The 19,642-nt window shown below is 49.3% G+C and overlaps 1 protein-coding gene across 7 annotated transcripts in view; it reads left to right on the top strand.

The window, feature by feature from the left end:
* Positions 1-19,642, top strand: part of PBRM1 (polybromo 1) — a 368,051-nt gene that overhangs the window by 190,168 nt on the left and 158,241 nt on the right. For 4 of the 7 annotated variants that reach the window (XM_086939412.1, XM_086939410.1, XM_086939409.1 and 1 more), the window contains exons 17-18: positions 4,421-4,632; positions 18,194-18,379. In XM_086939412.1, the coding sequence (XP_086795538.1) occupies positions 4,421-4,632; positions 18,194-18,379 (398 nt within the window). The remainder of the gene's footprint in view (positions 1-4,420; positions 4,633-18,193; positions 18,380-19,642) is intronic. The other 3 variants (XM_086939413.1, XM_086939411.1, XM_086939408.1) reach the window with 1 other exon arrangement.

Raw genomic sequence — 19,642 nt, 5'->3', positions numbered from 1 at the left:
CCTATCCTTTGGTACAGTGTAGCCCCAGCGATGCCCCAGGCCCTAGGCCCATCCTTTGCTCGTGACGTGGTTCTTATACCACTATTTTAATATATGGTTTGAAGTGCCCCTAGGGCTCTACTATATTTTGTGCAGCTTATTGTATGATAGTGAAGTATCTTATGTGCTTGTGCCTCTGATCTCATAAAGAGCTCAGAGGGGTTGTTTCGAAATAAATACATATATATTTTATATATATCCTGTGTGTTGTCCTTTCATTTGGTATTCAAGGGGTTACATATGGTAAAACAGCTTGCTTCACATGCCCTCTTGAGTTTAGCCTAAGACTGCTCTGTCCATGCTACCAATACATGCTACCACTAGGATAGCTGGTCTATAAGGTTGACTTTACAACCATCACCATAAGGGTGTTTGGACTGATACAAGGTGCCCACTAGAATAGTGGACATCACATATCAGGCCAACTTCTCACACTTACCCCTGGGGTCACTAATTCCCCTAGATGACCACTTCCTTTGGGTAGTGGACACCACCCTGTCCCACAATTACCGATTGCACCACACAAGATGGTGGGATTCCTCACTTTGTGTTCACCTCAGGCTGTTCACCCTAGAGGTGTGTCCATCCTCACAGTGCTTCATACCACCTGCATAGTTAAGTTTCCCACCTGTCCTGACGTCTGGGGAAGCCTTAGGCAGCACATCAAAGGTGGCAGAGGCCTTTGAAGCCTGCTGCACCGATATGCTGTTTTACTAACATTACTGAAACCGGACGTGTTAACTCCTCTCCTGAGCAGGCATTGTTTCTGTCCTCTGCGAGCATTGCTCTCACATCCTGGGGAGGGGGCAGAAACTAGTCTGTGGTGGACTGGACTGGACTGGACTGGACCAGCCAGCAGCACACTAGAAGGCTAGTAGGGATCAGGGGGCACCTCTAAGGTACCCAACCCCAGGGTGCATGTATTAATAAATTCATCTCTGGAATCAGTGTGGGGTTTTTGATAGGAGGTGTTTGATATGTTGTTTAATGTAAACATTGTGTCCGTTGAGGGTGCGGTTGCTGTCCTAGGTGCTAACTATAATTGGGTGATAGTTGGGTTCTGAAGTAGAGGGGACTTTCATATAGAATTGTGTATCATCGTCCTATTGGTGAATGTTGATGCTGTTCTCGGAGTCGAGCACCAGGCTGCTTAAGATGGCAGGAGACGGAATGGAACCCTGGGGGCTCCACAGGTGATGGGAATCTTTTGAGACCAGAGGTACCTGTGTGGACAAACTGGTGTCAGTTGGAAAGGTAGAAGAACTAGTGAAGGGCATTATCAATAAATCCCATTTGAGACTCCTGGGTGTGTATGATGGGGTGGAGATGGTCGACTCTGTCTCAGGCAGCAGCGATGTCCTGCAATACCAGAAGGCAGGGGTGCTCTACATCTGTGGTCAAGAGGGCATATTCTACGATGTTTAAGGAGGCTGTCCCGTGCTACAGCGTGATCTAAAACCAGACTGGTAGTTGTGCAGGAGGTGGTTAGTGTTAATGTGATCTTGGAGTTGAACAGAGACTGCTTTTTCAGTGGGATTGCGGATGAATGGTTGCTGTGTCATGGAGTGATAGTTGGATCGGTTATCAAGGGTATTATAGCTTTCTTTAGGAGTGGGAGGATATGGGCTGTCTTGAGAGCTTCTGGGAAGATGCCTTGAGCGATTGAGGTATTGCGAGTGGTAAGCAGGGGTAAGGCAGCGTTCCCAGACAGGGACTTGATGAAGGACGATGGTAAGGCATCATCTTCATAGGAATTGGCTTTGCGAGCCTTGTGTGCATTTGTGAGATCTGCAAGGTATAGGTGTAGGAAAGTGCCCCTTTTTGACATGGTCACCCCCACATTTTGCCTACTAAATGATATGTGACTTCTACTGAAATGTTTTCCAAAACTGTACAATTGTTCCCCCAATTGGCAAAACCTTTAGCACCACCTGTAAGTCCCTAGTAAATGGTGCCCCTGGTACCTAGGGCCTGCGGTACTAAAGAGTGCCCCTAAAGCTGCAGCACAAATTGTGCCACCCCAGGGACCCATCACAAAGCATGAGGCCGTCATTGCAGGCTGCGTGTCTTGGTGCAGCCAGAGGTGAAAACACGACATTGATGACCGCTTTGAATTTACAAAAAAATGCACTCAGAGGGGCCCACTGAAAACCTACCAGCCTCTGGAGCCCTTGCTGACCTCCTAGGATGAGAGCCTTTGCTCTCAGGAGACCCGGAACAAAAGCCTGTCCGGAAAGAGGGTGTAACACCCCCTCCCACAGGATAACTTGATGAATAACCTCCTTGTGCCGGCGAGCTTCTAAGAAGCTGCTGCCTTTGGAATGTGAATCCTGAACTTCCTCACAGAAGAGGAAGACGATCCCCCCCCCCCCCCCCCCCCCCCCCCCCCCCCCCCCAAATCCCAACCCTCCACCCCCGCGTCCCCCATCCAGAACCCCCTTGACATCCGGACAGGCAGGAAAATTAGCTAGTCAGGTAGGCATGCCACCCCAGTCTACTGTGAGGTGTGCACAATTTTTCAGAATTAGGCATAATTTGAATTAGTAAGGGGTTATGCTCACTTCCCACAGGAAGAGGTCCTATAAGGAGCATAGTGAATACAAAGGTCAGACCATTGGCTACTACCCTACACTTTCCTAACGCCTCTCAATACATTATTTAGGGGAGGCCCTGGTACCAGAAAATCTGATCCTGACAAGAAGAAAAAAGGACACCAAGAGCCGCAAAAGCAGAGAGGAGAGAAGAAGCGGCTGACTTGGTACCAACCCTGCCAGCCTGTCCATGGCTTGTCGACTCATCCTGCAGCTGTGACTCCAGAAACCTGGGAGAACTCCAAGCCTTTGAAAAAGATTCAAGCCCTCCCATGAACAGCTGACCTGTTCTGAAGAAACACCAAGAGAAGACTCTGAGGCTGCTGGAACCGCCAAAATCCGACACCCGAAGCCACCACTGCACCCGTCGTCTATGACCCTAGTTAAAGTTGGCCACCGGTGTCAACAAGGTCCCCCAGCCCTCCAGAGGTCGACTCCATTGTGGACTCCCCGATGTCACCTGCTGCCTCTACGCGCTGGCCCCCTCAACCAAGACTGTTCTGGTAAAGATAAACCTGACGCCGGAGGGGACACTTGCACCTGTCGCACCTGGGCCTAAGAGAAGAGGATCAAAGGTGTCCCCCCCCTTACTCCTAGCCCACTTCCTGGTTCAGCCTGACTGGCCTCCTGGCCTCCTGGCCAGAGTCTGCAGCCACTTTCTGCAGTGACCGATCTCCATTGAACTGCATTGAGCTCTCAATGCTGATTTGCACCGGCCCCAGCTGCCCTCGTGCCGCTGGTGGTGTACTGCTGGTGCTCCCTTGGGCTTTGCCCACCACTCCCCTTAACTCCAGGAGATTAGTCTTGTAAGCCCCGTACTATACCGGTTTGCAGAACTTGTTCTTCGTCCCATAGGATAACATTGCAGAACTCAGAAATTGCAGTGTCCACATTTTAAAGTGAAAAGAATTGATATTTAAAATTGTACTTACATGAACACGTTTTCTCCGCTGCCTAAACATATGTAGAGATGCTTGTTATTTTTATAAATTGGTATGAATCTCCTTCTTGAGTTGTGCGTCATTTATTGATCGTTGTTTGTATTTGCAGATGTCTTGCGCTCCTCTGTGTTAAGCTGAAGGCTGCTCGGCCACGCTACCTCTAACCGAGCACTTTGGGATTCCATAGCAAGCCGCTGTCCACTAGTAAGGGAACCCCCCTGAACGCTTTACACGGTATATCAGATTTTTGATATATCCAACGAAGAGCCAGCTTCCTACAATAGGGCTCTCCAGTCTTACCGTAACAGGCTTCTACAGGAAGTGGTGGGTGCAAGAGATGAATCCGGCTTGGTGCCGCCGATATGCTGTTCGATCTTCTGTGGTTTTTTCACTGAAGACTCACTTGATGGCATTGAACCTTTTTGTGGAGCGAGGAACAGGTGGCCCTTTCAGTGGGCGGATTCGGTGTCTGATCTTGAAAGGCACTCTGCTTCCCTTGGTGGCTTGAACCCATATCAGTCTGCCTCTTGTTGGCTCCCTCAATTTCTGTCTTTCATTTTAAATTGTAAAGAATCGGCCATCCCAATGAACCTGCGCACATTGTGGCCTTGCTCCTGCTTCCGTAGCTCCCTGTTTGGACATTTGTGTACCCTGATGGCCATTGGTGGCTGTTAAAGCCAGGATGTGTGTGACCGGTATTTGATGCCTTGGTATGGTTATTGTTCATGTGTATGAGGCTGGTTTCCACTACTATTGCACTGTTTTTCTCCTTCCTTTTCTCCATACTGTCAATGCTTCAGTAGCCATTTATTGGTTATTTTCCCGTAACCTTGTTTTGTCCTTCCATAGAACGGACTCTGAAATCTTTGAAGATGCCGTTGAGTTACAGCAGTTTTTTATCAAGATTCGAGACGAGTTGTGTAAGAACGGAGAGATCCTGTTGACGCCAGCACTTAGTTACACCACCAAACACCTGCACAACGACGTGGAGAAGGAGAAGAAGGAAAAGCTGCCCCGAGAAATAGAAGAGGATAAAATGAAGCGCGAGGAAGAGAAAAGAGGTTTCCTTTTGTGTCTTACTTCCTATTACAAACGTCTTGTGTGCAAACCTGACCTGGATTAAACCTGGTGGTGGGGAAGAAACTTGCCCTGTGTAAAATGGGATCTTATTGAATTAGGACTCATCTGGCAACAGAGGCAGATTTCATCTTTTAGTAGAGGCCTACCTTTTCTCCACTTGTGTGCCTCATGAGAGAAGTGGACATTGGCTGTTTGTACTCTTGACTGTCGGCAGCTCTGCTCCGACACAAGAGTTCAATCTAGTACAGGTTTGTTCTCGGATACTAATTGAAAAGCACCCCCTTCAGGAGTCACTTCTGTGCAGTGAGATTGACTTCATTGATCGGGTCTGAAGGACCTCGTGCACATGATCTGACCTGCTGTAGGTTTAGGTGTGTACGACTGGTTGAAGCACAGTAAGGGCAGCACTGCTACCAATGTGTCACTTTCTTGGAGCTGTTGTTCTTGCCACCACTCTGTCGATGTACGGCTAGTGTGAAGCTTAGAGCATGGTCTGCATCGGATTGCTGACATTCGGTAAAGCTTGGATGCTGCAGCGTCACGTAGCATAGAATGCAATGTTTCCTTGCATCTGCAAAGCTTAGTGTATCGTACGGTATGACGTTTGATTAGAGGTCCCAGCTTTGTGTGTTGCGTAGAGTACGATTCGGTTAGTCCCACTGCTCCGGGTGTATAGTATCAAATGACACTAGTAATCTTTCCTTCTAGTTGAGCACATGGTGGAAGCTGCATAGTTAATATATAAATGTGTGATGCTTGATGGGTGAGCCAGACCTGTGAGGGCGCCACATTATGCAAAGCTTGGTTATAGCGATTGCATGAAGTTTGGCCCGAATTCTCAACAAAAGAATCATTAGGTTCGAGGCATGTGGGCTGCTGAATTCATATCTGTGCATAGATCGCCGCCTAGTGTTGGGTCCGGATGATTGCACATTGTTGTCCTGGAAGAGTCTTCGAAGTATCACGAGATAGGTGGCTCCTCCCCTGGACTACAGTGCGCATGGGCATCGCCTCCATCCCCAGATTGTTTTTTTCCGCCATTGGGTTCGGATGTGTTTCGGTTCCCTCTGTCGGAATCGATAGTTGTTAAACTTTTCTAACTCGAGACCAAAAGGTCTTTAGGCTGGGCGTCGGTATCGTTTCGTTCGGGGTTTTGTCTGTTTCTCAGCTCCGAACTCTTGCTACCCATCCGCGTGCTCTCGGCGCGGACGGGCCTACTCGACGCTCCAGACATGGAACGAACTCCGTTCAAAAGGTGCCCGGTGTGCACCTCCAAGTATTCACACCTCGATGTGCACCCTGTGTGCAACAAATGTTTGTCGCCGGACCATGATGAGGCCAGGTGTATGGCCTGCTCGAAGTTCCGGTGTAAGAAGACTCTAAAGATTCGTCGGGCCGCTAGACTCCAGGCCCAGTTATCGGCACCCCCGGCGCCCCCGCCGGACAACATCTTCGAGGAATTTGTTGAAGACGACGATGCCCTACAGGTTTCGGACTCTATCCCCGCGTCCGAGGGGGATGCCTACGACGCGGGTGACGAGGACTTTGACGAAGCCGGCGACGAGGTAGGGGACGACGATGGGGCCATTGCCACCGTGGGGGATAGCTCGGAGGAAGAGCATCTCCAAACTGACTCAGGGGTCAACCCCCTTCATGCGGCCCAGGTCGAGGGATCGCCTTCGGGCCTTACCCAAGACCTCGTTACTAGTCCAGCAGCCCCGCCTCCGGGCTCGGTCACGGACATTTCTGATGCGCCACTCCCGTTCACGAAAACGAAAGTGAAGCCATTGGGATCCGCACCTCCGGTTTCGAAACCGAAAGTGAAAGCTGCACTGGTGCAGAAGGCTCTGGAGGCATCCAATTCCAAGAAATTCAAGATGGCCGACTTGAAGAGCCGCGCCAAGATGGCCGACCCGAGAGCCACGGGGTCGACGCCGAAGGCGAAGTCGACCGACGCCGCCGCGTCGGCGCCGAAGATGGTCGAGGTCGATGACCCGAAGAAAGCTTCGAAGAAGCGTCAAGGCGAATCCACAGCTCTGGCTTCGTCGGCTCCGGCCGTCGGGGACAAGGAACATGCCGTGTCGGCTCCGAAGACGGTGCCTCTCGCCGACCCGGCTCCCGACTCGGGGAAATCGCTCGAGCCGGTCAAGCCCTCTCCAGCCTTAACGAAAAAGGTCGCGGAGTCCCTGCAACGGATTCGGAAGGACGCTGTGGTTCCCGAACCAGGGGATGTGGTGCCGAAGCACACACCGAAGCCCACAAAGGCGCAGACGCCTATCCGCTTTACCCTGCCGCCGAAGTCGACGCCGAAGGCTTTCGCTCCGAGGCATGGGGCAGGTGTGCCCTCGAAGGAGGTATCGACGCCCAAAGCGTCGTTGGTGGTGTTGAAGCCTCGGCTCCAGCCGCTTGCAGAGGAAGAGCGTCGAGAGGTCATCATCGACGCCAATACCGGAAAACTGTCTCTCCTCAAGAGGAAAATCACCACGGAGCCGGTGTTGGAACATTTCCGTATTCCTCTCAAAAACAAGAAGGATTCTGCGGGTACTTCGGCCTCGATAGAGCCTGCATCTCCACAAGCCTTAGAACATTCGCCAACGCGTTCCAACGCAGGGGATGGTGACGATGAGGAGGTCGAGTACAACTATCCGGCATACTCGGATCCGGAGGAGGAACATGAACCTTGGTCTGCCGGAGGCGACCCAGAGGACCCGCAGTCGGGTCAGGAACCGCAGCTCTTTGCGGCAAAGACCTCACCGACGGAGGACTCGGCAGCCTTCAACGCTTTGATTGAGAGAGCTGCAGCTAACCATGATGTCGAGCTGCACTCGGATCCTGTGGATGTGGACTTTTTGTTTGACACTTTCTCAGTGGCTGAAAAGTCAGTCAAGACATTGCCAATGCTCAAGGGAGTTCTGAAGCACGCAACGGAGGTCTTCAAGGAGCCCACTCGGGCGCGTGTCATCAATCCTCGCATTGACAAAAAATATAAGGCAGCCCCCTCGGATCCAACATACATCAAGGGGCACCTGCCACTGGACTCTTTGGTGGTATCCAACGCACGCAAGAGGGCGAACTCGCAGACCACTGGTGACGCTCCTCCCCCAGACAAAGAGTCAAAAATATTTGAGGCCTCAGGGAAACGGATTGCTGCGCAGGCAGCTAATATTTGGCGAATCTCAAACACGCAGGCCCTACTTGCACGCTACGATAGGGCGCATTATGACACCCTAGAAACACTGCTGCAACACTTGCCTGACCAGTACAAGGAGGCAGGGGAAATGTTAATTCAGGAAGGAAAGCTCATCACAAACGCTTCCATCAAATGTGTGCTGGACGTGGCTGATACAGCCTCCAGGGCAATCAACACTAGTGTGTTGCTGAGAAGACATGCATGGCTTAGGATATCAGGTTTCAAACCGGATATACAGACAACCATCCTGAACCAAACAGTTAATCCTGACCACCTGTTCGGCCCTGAGGTGGATGCGACACTGGAAAAAATGAAGAAAGACAGAGACACTGCTAAGTCTATGGGGGCCCTCCAGTCTCAGCAGTTTCGGGGTGGTTCCTTTCGCCGCTCCAATACCAGGGGCACCTCAAGGGGTCAGGCATCGCAGTCCACACAGTATTATAAAAGTAATACCCAAACCTCATACACCAACAAGGGTAGAGGTGGCTACAGAGGCAACAACATCAAAGGCAGGGGACGTGGAAACAACAGCTCCAGGTCCACCACCGCCAACAAGCAGTGACGTCTTGTCACTGCCCCCCGACCACACAACACCGGTCGGGGGGAGACTCCAGCAGTTCCTGCCCGCGTGGAAATCCATCACCACGGACAGGTGGGTCAAGTCTCTTATCCAGTACGGTTACTGTCTGGAACTCACTTCCACTCCACCAAACATTCCTCCAAGAAGCCGTCCTATGTCCGGCGAGCACTTGCACTTGTTGCAGCAGGAAGTTCAAGTCATGCTGCAAAAAGGGGCAATAGAGCTCGTTCCACTGCAAGAAAGGGGAACAGGAGTTTACTCTCTGTACTTTCTAATCCCCAAAAAGGACGGATCCCTCAGGCCCATCCTGGACCTCAGGCCCCTCAACTGGTACATTCTCTCGGAGCACTTCCATATGCTCACGTTACAGCAGGTACTCCCTCTGCTTCAACAGGGGGACTTCCTGGCTACGCTGGATCTAAAAGATGCATACTTTCATATCCCGCTGCATCCTTCCCACAGGAAGTATCTCAGATTCACGATTCAAGACCAGCACTACCAGTTCAGGGTTCTGCCGTTCGGGGTCACCACAGCGCCAAGGGTCTTTACAAAGTGCCTGGCGACTGTGGCGGCGCATCTACGATGCCAGAACGTCCACGTCTACCCTTATCTGGACGACTGGCTCATTCAGGCAAAAACAGAACAGCAGTGCGCCGACCACGTGTCCCGCACCATTCATCTCCTGCACGATCTGGGATTCTCTCTGAACTACCCAAAATCCCATCTCCAGCCCGCCCATGTACGGCAGTATCTGGGCGCGACGATAAACACTCTGGCAGCCACTGCGCAGCCGAATTCAGTGAGAATCGCCAGTATCCAAACGCTGATCCAACGATTCAGGCCTCAGCACTCGCTTCCAGCGAAAGTGTTCATGCAGTTGATAGGCATGATGGCCTCCTGCATCTCCATTGTCCCGCACGCGAGACTACATATGCGTCCGCTTCAGGAGTGCTTAGCACGTCAGTGGATTCAGGCTCATGGGCAACTGACAGACCTAGTGTTGGTGAGCGGTCGGGCGTACAACTCTCTGCATTGGTGAAATCCACAAAACCTTTGCAAGGGCCGACCGTTCCAGGAGCCTGTGCCACAGATTATCCTGACGACGGACGCTTCTCTCCAGGGATGGGGAGCTCATGTACTCCATTACACAGTGCAGGGACTATGGACACTACAGCAAAGGAAGATGCACATCAATGTGTTGGAACTGATGGCAATCTTCTTGGCCTTGAAGGCATTCAAAGTACACCTGTGCAACAAGGTCGTGTTGATCCGGACGGACAACATGACAGCCATGTACTACATTCAAAAACAGGGAGGCACACACTCTCCGCAGCTGTCTCATCTGGCTCAGAGCATGTGGAAGTGGGCCATTCAGAGGAACATCTTCCTCATGGCGGAGCATCTCCCAGGCAAAGACAACCAGATGGCGGACCGGCTCAGCAGGCACAGCCATCAGATGCACGAGTGGGAGATACATCCATCGGTACTCCAACCGTACTTCCAAAAGTGGGGTCATCCAGAGATAGACCTGTTCGCCACAAAGGAGAACGCAAATTCCAAAGCTTCGCCGCCAGGTTCCCACACCCGCAATCACAGGGCAATGCGATGTGGATGAACTGGTCAGGCAGATTTGCATACGCTTTTCCCCCAGCACCTCTGATACCACTGGTGGCACGCAAGCTCAGGCAGCACTCGATGACTCTCATCCTGGTTGCTCCAACGTGGGCTCGCCAACCATGGTACACCACGTTTCTGGAACTCTCCGTGGTACCGCATCAAAGGCTTCATCTCACTCCCAGCCTTCTGACGCAGAGCCATGGCGACATTCAGCACCCAGATCCGCAACAGCTCAACCTGGCGATCTGGCTCCTGAAGTCCTAGAGTTTGGCTACCTCAATCTTCCCCCCGATTGCATGGACATCATTCGGGAGGCAAGGAAGCCCACTACTAGAGCTTGTTATGCGGCTAAATGGAAGCGATTTGTCGTCTACTGTGTAAACCACGACATTGACCCGCTCGATGCTTCCATTCAGAACATCATTTGTTACCTGTTCCACCTGTACCAATGCAATTTGGCGTATTCTTCAATCCGCATTCACTTGTCTGCAATGGCAGCATACCTCCAGAATAGGCAACACCTATCACTTTTTAAGGTCCCTGCTATCAAGGCTTTCCTGGAAGGACTCAAAAGGGTCATTCCACCACGGACACCACCAGCTCCGGAATGGAACCTCAATGTGGTTCTTACAAGGCTGATGGGTCCTCCCTTTGAGCCACTGCACTCTTGTGAGCTTCAGTTTCTGACTTGGAAGGTGGCTTTCTTAGTAGCAATTACATCGCTACGGAGGGTTAGCGAATTGCAGGCGCTCACCATCCAAGAACCTTTCTTCCAAGTACACGCTAACAGGGTGGTGCTCCGCACTAACCCCAAATTCTTATCCAAGGTTGTATCTCAATTCCATATGAATCAAACAATTGAGTTGCCAGTGTTCTTTCAGAACCCAGAGTCGCTGGCGGAGCGGATGCTCCACACCCTTGACGTAAAAAGGGCCTTAATGTACTACATTGACAGGACCAAAGATTTTCGTAAGACCAAGCAGCTTTTTGTTGCTTTTGCCTCACACCACAAGGGAAACGCTATCTCCAAAGCTGGGATCGCTAGGTGGATTGTGAAATGCATTCAGATCTGTTACGCAAAGGCCAAGCGCACTCTCACAATTCCACCAAGAGCCCACTCCACCAGGAAGTTGGGGGCCTCTATGGCTTTCTTGGGTAATATTCCCGTAGAAGATATCTGTAGAGCAGCCACATGGTCTACCACACATACTTTCACTAAACATTACTGTGTAGACGTGCATTCCAAACAGCAAGCAGCTGTTGGTCAGGCTGTTCTCAGGACACTTTTTCAGACTGCTGCAGCTGGCACGGGCGGCCGCCAATAATGGGAGGACTGCTATGTATTCTATGCACAGATATGAATTCAGCAGCCCACATGCCTCGAACTGCAAATGCTACTTACCAGTATGCATCTGTTCTTGGCATGTAGGGCTGCTGACATTCATATCGCCCACCCTCCTCCCCGGCGCCTGTAGCAGCTGCAGTCTTCATACATATGTATATGTTCATATATCTGCTCGCAGCATGGGCATCATTCACATACTTTACTCCATCTCTGCCAATGGCTAAAAACAATCTGGGGATGGAGGCGATGCCCATGCGCACTGTAGTCCAGGGGAGGAGCCACCTATCTCGTGATACTTCGAAGACTCTTCCAGGACAACAATGTGCAATCATCCGGACCCAACACTAGGCGGCGATCTATGCACAGATATGAATGTCAGCAGCCCTACATGCCAAGAACAGATGCATACTGGTAAGTAGCATTTGCATTGTTCTCTTCAACTACGAGTGAGAACTTTATGATGCACAACACCTGGCCAGACATTCACGATTCCTGATGGGCCCATCCTCTACGCATTCTGGTTACAGGGGTATCTTGTTGAGGTCCTCTGACTGGGCTTGAGATGTGCTGGACAATGGCTGCCACCAGGTGACCAGCTTGCTGCCGGAAGAGAACTGCTCTGCAGGGGAACAATGGAGGGATTTACTCTGAATGCAGGAGTCAGTCTGGGCTGAGAACAGCTCCGCTTGGCTGCACAGCCTGTCTGCCACACCTCACGCTATCGTACGAAAAGAATGTTTCTGAAAATTGGTGCATCTTATATGGTGCTAACAAGAAGTTTGGGAAGCCCACAGATGAAGAGGATAACCCAGATAATAGTTTCTCTAACAATGAGATTCCGTGAAATGAATGTTCTATATTGGGCAGAGTTTACAGGCTTCTAGTCTGATCCTCCCTAGATAGTAAGATGGTCACCATAAATAATGCAGTTGCTCGTTTCACATGGAGCTGTCGTCTTCTTTTGTGCAATGTGGAGATAAGGCACTGTGTACATAAATGACTCGGAGTATTCACCTCTAAAAGCATATGTGGGTGCTTCCTCTGTAGAGCAGGGGCGACCTGACTATGGGTCTCATGTATAGAAGGGCTTCGTCCTTCCTGTGCTGTGTCTTTGGGATGCTGGATTCCAGGACTGTTTATCAGAAACACTCCTCTCGTAGGGTTTTTTATGTTCTGACTTTGTCCACATGTGCTGTGTGTGTCACCTTTTGAGAACTCTCCAGTGCATTCTCAGGCCTCCTTCGTTTGGTTACCAGTGTTTGAACATCACTCACTTATCCCCTGTATGTCAGAATGGCCAGTAGTGCTTCCCGCCATTATGCAAGAACTTAAAGGATCTCCTGTCCTACAGCTGCAAGTGCACATTGTCAGCATGTGCTCAACTATTTATGCGTTTAAAGTAAGTGTTTGTGTATCAGGAATGGCAGAGCTTTATTTGTTTGCAGTTTTATATTGCCAACTCTGGTCAGAAGTGCTTTAGTATTTTACACGAGCACCAGATTATATAACACAGTCCTCTATTTATTTATTTTTTAGCACAGGCTATTACTTGATTTTGACAAAATGTAAGGATGTTGAGGTGAGGTCGAACTCTAATCTAGTTCTCCGGTTCCAAAGTCAGCAGCTTTGGCTGTTAGGCTAAATCTTTTACATTCGGAAAAAATGTACTGTGTGAATCATTGACCTGCAGGGAGTGTCATGGTGATTTATGTTGGATGCAACTCTAAGCAGGATCCTAATCACCTTTTCGAAGCTTTCTTCCTGTCCACAACCTTGTGTGCATGGATTATATTCAGTGATTTCAGGAGTGTGTATAAACGTGGAAGGGGTATAGCGGGAAAGGGTATGGGAAGGGCAAGTATCCCACCCACACAAGGCTCAAAAAGAACTACACCCCCGCCCCGGCATTGGACTTGCACCCCAGGACCCGACTCACTTCCCAGCGCCAAAGTAACAGCCGCCCCCTCCCTACTGCACTAGCACTGCGTCATCCAACCTTCACTCTGCAATCCCACACCACTACATTCCCACTTCAACATCGCTGCATTGCCTCTTTCTGCTGTACAGTACCGCCCCTTGATGTTATCCTAACCCAACTCCGTGGACTGCCACAGCATGCTATGTTCCTTGTTTCTGGTCCAGGGAGGACCTGGCTTGGCAGTTTGGGCGCAGGGTCAAGATTGATTTGCAAATGGCTGGGTCCAAACTGGAATGGCATGGTGAACACAAAAACAATGGATTTAGGTCCAGATCTCTGTACTGGGGTAAATGTATGACCTTGTTCTGCATTCTGTCCATCAATTGTTGTTTTTGCTTTTGTCGCCACATGCCACAGCATTCAAATCTCACTAAGACAGTCGTTCTTTCTCCTCTCAACAGTATACAAGCCACAGTGCTGTGTACACAAAAGCATTTTCTAGAAAATAACAAAAAAAGACCAAACTTATTTATGTTGACACTATTTTTAACATTTATGACTCATTCCGTGTACATAAAAATCATTTTTGTGCAGGGTGGTGCTTTGGTGGGACCAGGGTGGCGTTGTATTGGCTGTTCTATAAATGTGACGCCACCAGTTTGTTGCTTTGTGGAAGAAGACAGAGCCTCTTGGCTGCTTCAAAATGTACCTTATGGTGCAGGGAACAGGAAAGTGAGGAGGTCTGAAAGGTGGGCTTTATTTATTTTATTTATTTTGAAAGTTTTATATAGCGCGAACAAGATCTTCGCAGATATCAGAGCGCTTTACAGAGGAGGGGAGCATATATAAACAGATGCATCAATAGTGTTAAAAAGTACAGTGTAGTGATATCATAAACAATCAAGTAATTCAATTTCAAAGTCATACAAAAATGCAAAGGGTTCGAACAAGTAGTACAGATCAGTATCAAGTCTTTGAAGTTGATCCCCAGTAGTGGTTCAGGTGTATTTAGCCATGAGGATCGCTTTTACTTCTTTCTTGAAAAGTGTGGTAGAGGGGAGGAGCCTAGTTTCAGGGGGGAGTGAGTTCCAAATCCTTGGAGCCATTCCTGAGAAAGAGCGTTTATAGGTTTTTCCTTGCGGAATCTTTTAGGCATTAGTAAAAGATTGTTTGTGCCTCTAGTGTTTCTGGAGCCTCCAGAAATCGTCAGCTTCTGAGCGAGGTATCTAGGTGAGCTCAGGTGGATAGCCTTGTGCGTTAAACAAGCGATTTTCAGGTGTATTCTGGCTTCAAAAGGCAGCCAGTTCAGGGATTTGAAGCCAGGGGAAATGTGTGAGTGTTTTTTTGATCCAGTGATGAGTCTCGCTGCGGCGTTTAAAGAGGCTCTTATGGGTGCCGTAGTAGCTAGGGGGAGACCGCAGAGGGCGGTGTTGCCGTATTCTATTCGAGGTATGACTAGTGATTGTACCGCAGTTTGGAAGTCTTTGGCTGGAAGGAAGGGTTTAAGTTTCCTAAGGGTGTTGATTTGGTAGTTCGCTTCCTTAGTTGCTTTGTTGATGTGTTCCTGCATGCTGAGATTGGTGTCAAGTGTTATGCCCAAAGATTTTGCTGAGTTCACGATGGTGGGTTGAACATTGAGTGCCGTTAGGTGTTTAAGCCACATTTGTGCGGTAGTGATCTTCGTGGGAGGTGAGATCAGAAGGAACTCTGTTTTAAGGGCATTGAGTCTGAGATGATTAGCGGCCAGCCAGGATTGGGTGCTTCTGATCGTTGAGTTCAAGAGCGTGATGCCTTTGGGTGATTGTAGTTTGAGATAAAGTTGGGTGTCATCAGCATACATGTGGAAGTGTACATTGGATTCTTGTAGCAAGATGGTGAGAGGTTCCATAACTAGGTTGAACAAAGTTGGGGATAGGCAGGATCCTTGTGGTACGCCTAGCGATACAGGTCTTGGCGCGGACATCAAGTTGTTGCTCTTGAATTTCTGCGACCTGTTATGCAGAAAGGACGTGAACCATTTGAGCACAGTTCCAGATAGGCCCATTCTTGTGTTTAATAGTTCGAGTAAATTCTCATGTTTGACGGTGTCAAATGCGGAGGAGAGATCAAGGAGGATGAGGAGGCAGGTATCGTTATGATCTAGGATTTGAAGGGCATCGTCAATTATGTGAGTCATAGCAGTTTCAGTACTGTGATTTGCTCGGAAGCCTGATTGGTGAGAGTTGAGGAGATCAAACTGAGTAATGTGTTTAGTCAATTGTATTTGTGCGCATTTTTCCAGCAGTTTGGCAAGAGTCGGAATGTTGGTAATGGGACGGTAGTTGTTTAGGTCAGAGGGGTCGGCTGTAGGTTTCTTTAGCAAAGGTGTGACTTGTCCAACTTTGAGGGAGTAGGGAAGGGTCCCTTGCTGAAGTGAGCTGTTAATGATTTTAGTCCAGAGTGGAAGGAGCGACGGGGTAAGGACTTTGACAGCGTTAGCAGGAAGGGGGTCCGTGAGGTGATTGGATGGTTTCAGAATGTTGAGCAGTCTGCCAATTTCTTCTTCCGTGTAGGTGACAAAGGTTGACCAGGTGGCATTGTTTTTTGGTTTAGTGGGTGCTATGCAGTGGGGTTTGGGATAGAGGCTTGCGTCCATGAGGAGATCATTCTTTATGTTGTCAGTTTTTTGGTTAAAGAACGAGGCGAAGTCTTCGCAGGAGGGAGCTTCGCACATAGTGTTGAGAGGTTGGGGTTGTTCTTTAGATTGTGTTCGGATAAGCTCAAACGCTTTCTCGGACGATTTTTGGCTTGGTCGAGCTGACGGCTGAAGTAGTCTGATTTAGAGCGTTTTATTTCCTGAAGTAGGCATTTCTCTTTTTCTTCAGGGTTTTTAGGTTCAGTGCAGAGGGAGCTGATCTCCAGGTGCGCTCTGCCATTCGCGCGTCTATCGTCATTGAGACTCCCGTCGTACCAGGGATCGGAAATTTTTGCGGAGGCTTTTTTCAGCTGCAAGGGTGCGACTTCATAGATTATTGCGGTCATAGTGTTAAGATAGTGATCAGACAAGGTTTGGACGTCCTTAACGCCAATAGGAGGAAGCAGTAAGTTACATCTGTTGGGGGGCAGAGAGTTTGAGTTTAGTTTTTTCATGTCTCTTTTCCAGACTTTGGGCCTGGAGGATTGAACAGGGTTAAATTTAACTTTTTCATTGATGAAGAATGTGATAATATGATGGTCTGACCAGTCACAGGGTTGGATAGATTCGAGTTGGATAGAGGCCTCTTTGGAGATGATGAGGTCGAGGATAGAGCCTTTCTTGTGTGTTGGACTGTTGCAAATTTGAGTGAGGTCAAGGGCGTTAAGGAAATTCTTCAGACCTTTTACCACTGCATCACTATGATCGTTCCAGTGGAGGTTGAAGTCACCAAGGTATATTTGTGTGAGTTGTCGCCCGGAGTTGGTTGAGATCATATCCATGATTTGTTGGGAGAAGGTAAGGTTGTCGCCGGGTGGGTGGTAAACGCCGTGAAGAGTGCAGATCTGTTTGCCCTCACTGATAATATCGAGGCAGATGTATTCACAGGAGGTTGGGGAGGGTAGGGAAGGGGAAGTTACTTTCAAGACAGAGAGGTTGCTCCTGTATATACATGCGATTCCGCCACCTTTTTTATTGCCAGACCTGTCAAGTCTAGTGATGTGGTAGTTAGGGGGAACCAGAATGTCCATTATAGGTGTAGAGGATTCTGTTAGCCATGTTTCAGTCATGATGATTAAGTCAAGATCCAATTTTAGGATGAGATCGGCGATAGCGGAGGAGTGCCTAGCGGCTGATCTGCAGTTGAGGAGAGTGCATTTGAGACGGGGTGTGTCGAGGGTGGAAGGGGGTTCTAGAACGAGGGGGACTTTACTCAGGTTACTATGGATAGCGATTCTGTTGTTCAGTGTGGGGAGTCTGAGGGGATTTGAGTGAATCGTAGGAATGGCAGTGAGAGTGTCGGGTGTGTTGCTATGGGGAGCTGAGTCGTAGGTGCGGAGGAGGGTGATTGTGTCGAGGTCCGAGAGAGGGTTGCAGGAGCGATGGGGGCGGTTTTCGCGGTTGTGAACAGGGATTGAGGTCCAGTGCGGTGGGAGTCGAGAGCGAGAGTTCGCCGCCCGGGTGGAGGACCAGCTGGGAGGGGAGGTGAAGGTGGAGGCGCGTGAGGGGTGTCTGGGGTGTGTGCTGAGAAATTGTTTGATGATGTGAATGTCTTGTTTGATCTGGTGGAGGGTGTTGGGTGAGGGGTGACTGGAGTGTGATAGACAGAGTAGTTGTTGTTTGATGATGCGCATGTCTTCTTTGAGCTGGAGGAGGGAGGCCGTAATGTAGTCCAGTGTGGGAAATGTGTTGGAGGTGGGGATGGGAGGGTCGGGCGTGGATGACATAGGGGAGAGGTTGGTGGTGTGGATGAGAATATTGCTGGTAGGCGGAGAGTGCAGGGTGGAGGATGGGCGCTTATTAGTGGTGAAGGGGGTGGAGGTTGGGTAGTGGGGGGTGAGACTGGGGGGGGGAATTGGGATTGTAGATGCACCTTTTATTAATCAGAAATTGTTAACCAGTAATATGTTTGCCAAATGTTTCCTGGCACAGGCCCTGTCTGACATTTGGTCTGTAATTATACAAATTAGAAAACCTAGTAGTGCAAACATGCTGACGTCACACTGGGGAGCATTGTATAAATGGCCCTCTGTATGGAACGATGGTGAGATCATTTTCTCTTTCCTACAAAATAACTGCGCTGCCGCACAAATCTGATTTGCTTCTAGGCTCTAATTCCATCGCTTTGAGCGTCCTTATCAGAGGCCGGAGAGATGAATCCCTGAACCCGGTTTTACTCAGTATTTGAATTTCTTTCTGCTTATTCTCTTTGAACAAGAAGCTGAAAGGAGCGATGACCTGTCCGGAGTCTCTGGACAGTCTGCGTTGCCTCGTACGTACCGACAGGACTGCAGCTTTCGGAACAGCCTGTACCACGTTGGAGATTACGTCTACGTGGAGCCAGCCGAAGCCAACCTCCAGCCCCACATTGTGTGCATTGAGAGGCTCTGGGAGGATTCTGCTGGTGAGTTAAGCTTTGTTCTCATGCTGTGCATTACTTTCTTGTCTTTAACCCATAAATAGAGTAAACCATTCTACAGTTGATATCCTGAACCCATATTCTGAACTGTCGAATAGTTTTACTGTTTTGTAATAAAACATCTCCTGTCGTGGTGTGCATAAAGCTAGAATTTACATGTATGTGCATTTGTCATGTATTGTGCTTACAATCAGTGTAACGCATCATGACCTTTGATGTGGTACTCTAGAGTCATTTGGAGAAGTCACATTTGAGATATGATTGTTGGGGATAAGAGTTCTGAAGTACATAAAGCAAAAACCGAGGATATCTTCACAAAATAATTTTTAAAAGTAGGGGTCTGGTGGCGTAATGAAACTTGGAGTCCCCCCTGCCAATTACATGTCGGGTACCCCATGCTCCCGACCCAGTCGGGAGCAGTCGGAAAGCGGTGGTGTCCCCTTACCACGGGGCTGCAGAGTTACTGTTACCCACTGTATGGGTCCACACGGTAAGTTAAAAGTGATTAGGTGTGAGACAGTGTTACATGTGCACAGCTGGCCACAATGAGCGTATCCTGCTCCAGACCCCTTCCTTACGTCGGGATCTGAGGTCAAAGGATGTGAGCGTTTGGGATGTTAGCAGCCGCCTGTTCTCACATTGTGCTTCATCACTGGAGATGTTCCACCTTCCAGAGGGTGGTGACAAATGTCACCAGATCTCGCCATAAATGGAAGCTTGCTTGGTGACACGGAGAGTCAGTCGCTCTTGTCTTGCCATGGATACCCTTTTCTCTCATCCAGCTCACGCTAGAGGGAGCAGTTGCTCACGATTTAGTGAACTATCTCCTCCACTTTTTGGTTTTTGCAGCTTTTTGTAAAATGTCATGCTGCAGCCATCTAGAAATCATAAACACTCAGGGTTTTTCTGGTGTTCTGTACATTGGACCAGTATAGAGTCTAGTTAGGGCACGACCAAGAGAATATGTGTGAGGACAAGCTGAGTGTGACATCTCCAGCTGTTGGAGATAGGACTTTGGTTAGAAAGCTGTAGTCTGTGAGGTGACTGCTGCCAATCTTATGGGGTCTTAAAGAAGCTGAACTTAAGGCTTGCTTCTTTAAATGCTTTGTCATGGAATAGTAGTGTCAATAGGTGATTTTGCTGTTGGGTCTAAGAAACTTGGCCTTTGGAACGGAGAAGAGGGTTTTTCCATCACAGTGCTGTTAAACCTGTGATGGAGTCTTATGATGTCCACATTAGATTATGAAG

The sequence above is a fragment of the Lissotriton vulgaris genome, chromosome 9 (assembly GCF_964263255.1).
Source record: "Lissotriton vulgaris chromosome 9, aLisVul1.2, whole genome shotgun sequence".
NCBI classification, from domain to species: domain Eukaryota; kingdom Metazoa; phylum Chordata; class Amphibia; order Caudata; family Salamandridae; genus Lissotriton; species Lissotriton vulgaris.
The sequence above is the reverse complement of the archived record's forward strand: the minus strand, read 5'-3'. Positions and strand labels throughout refer to the sequence as shown.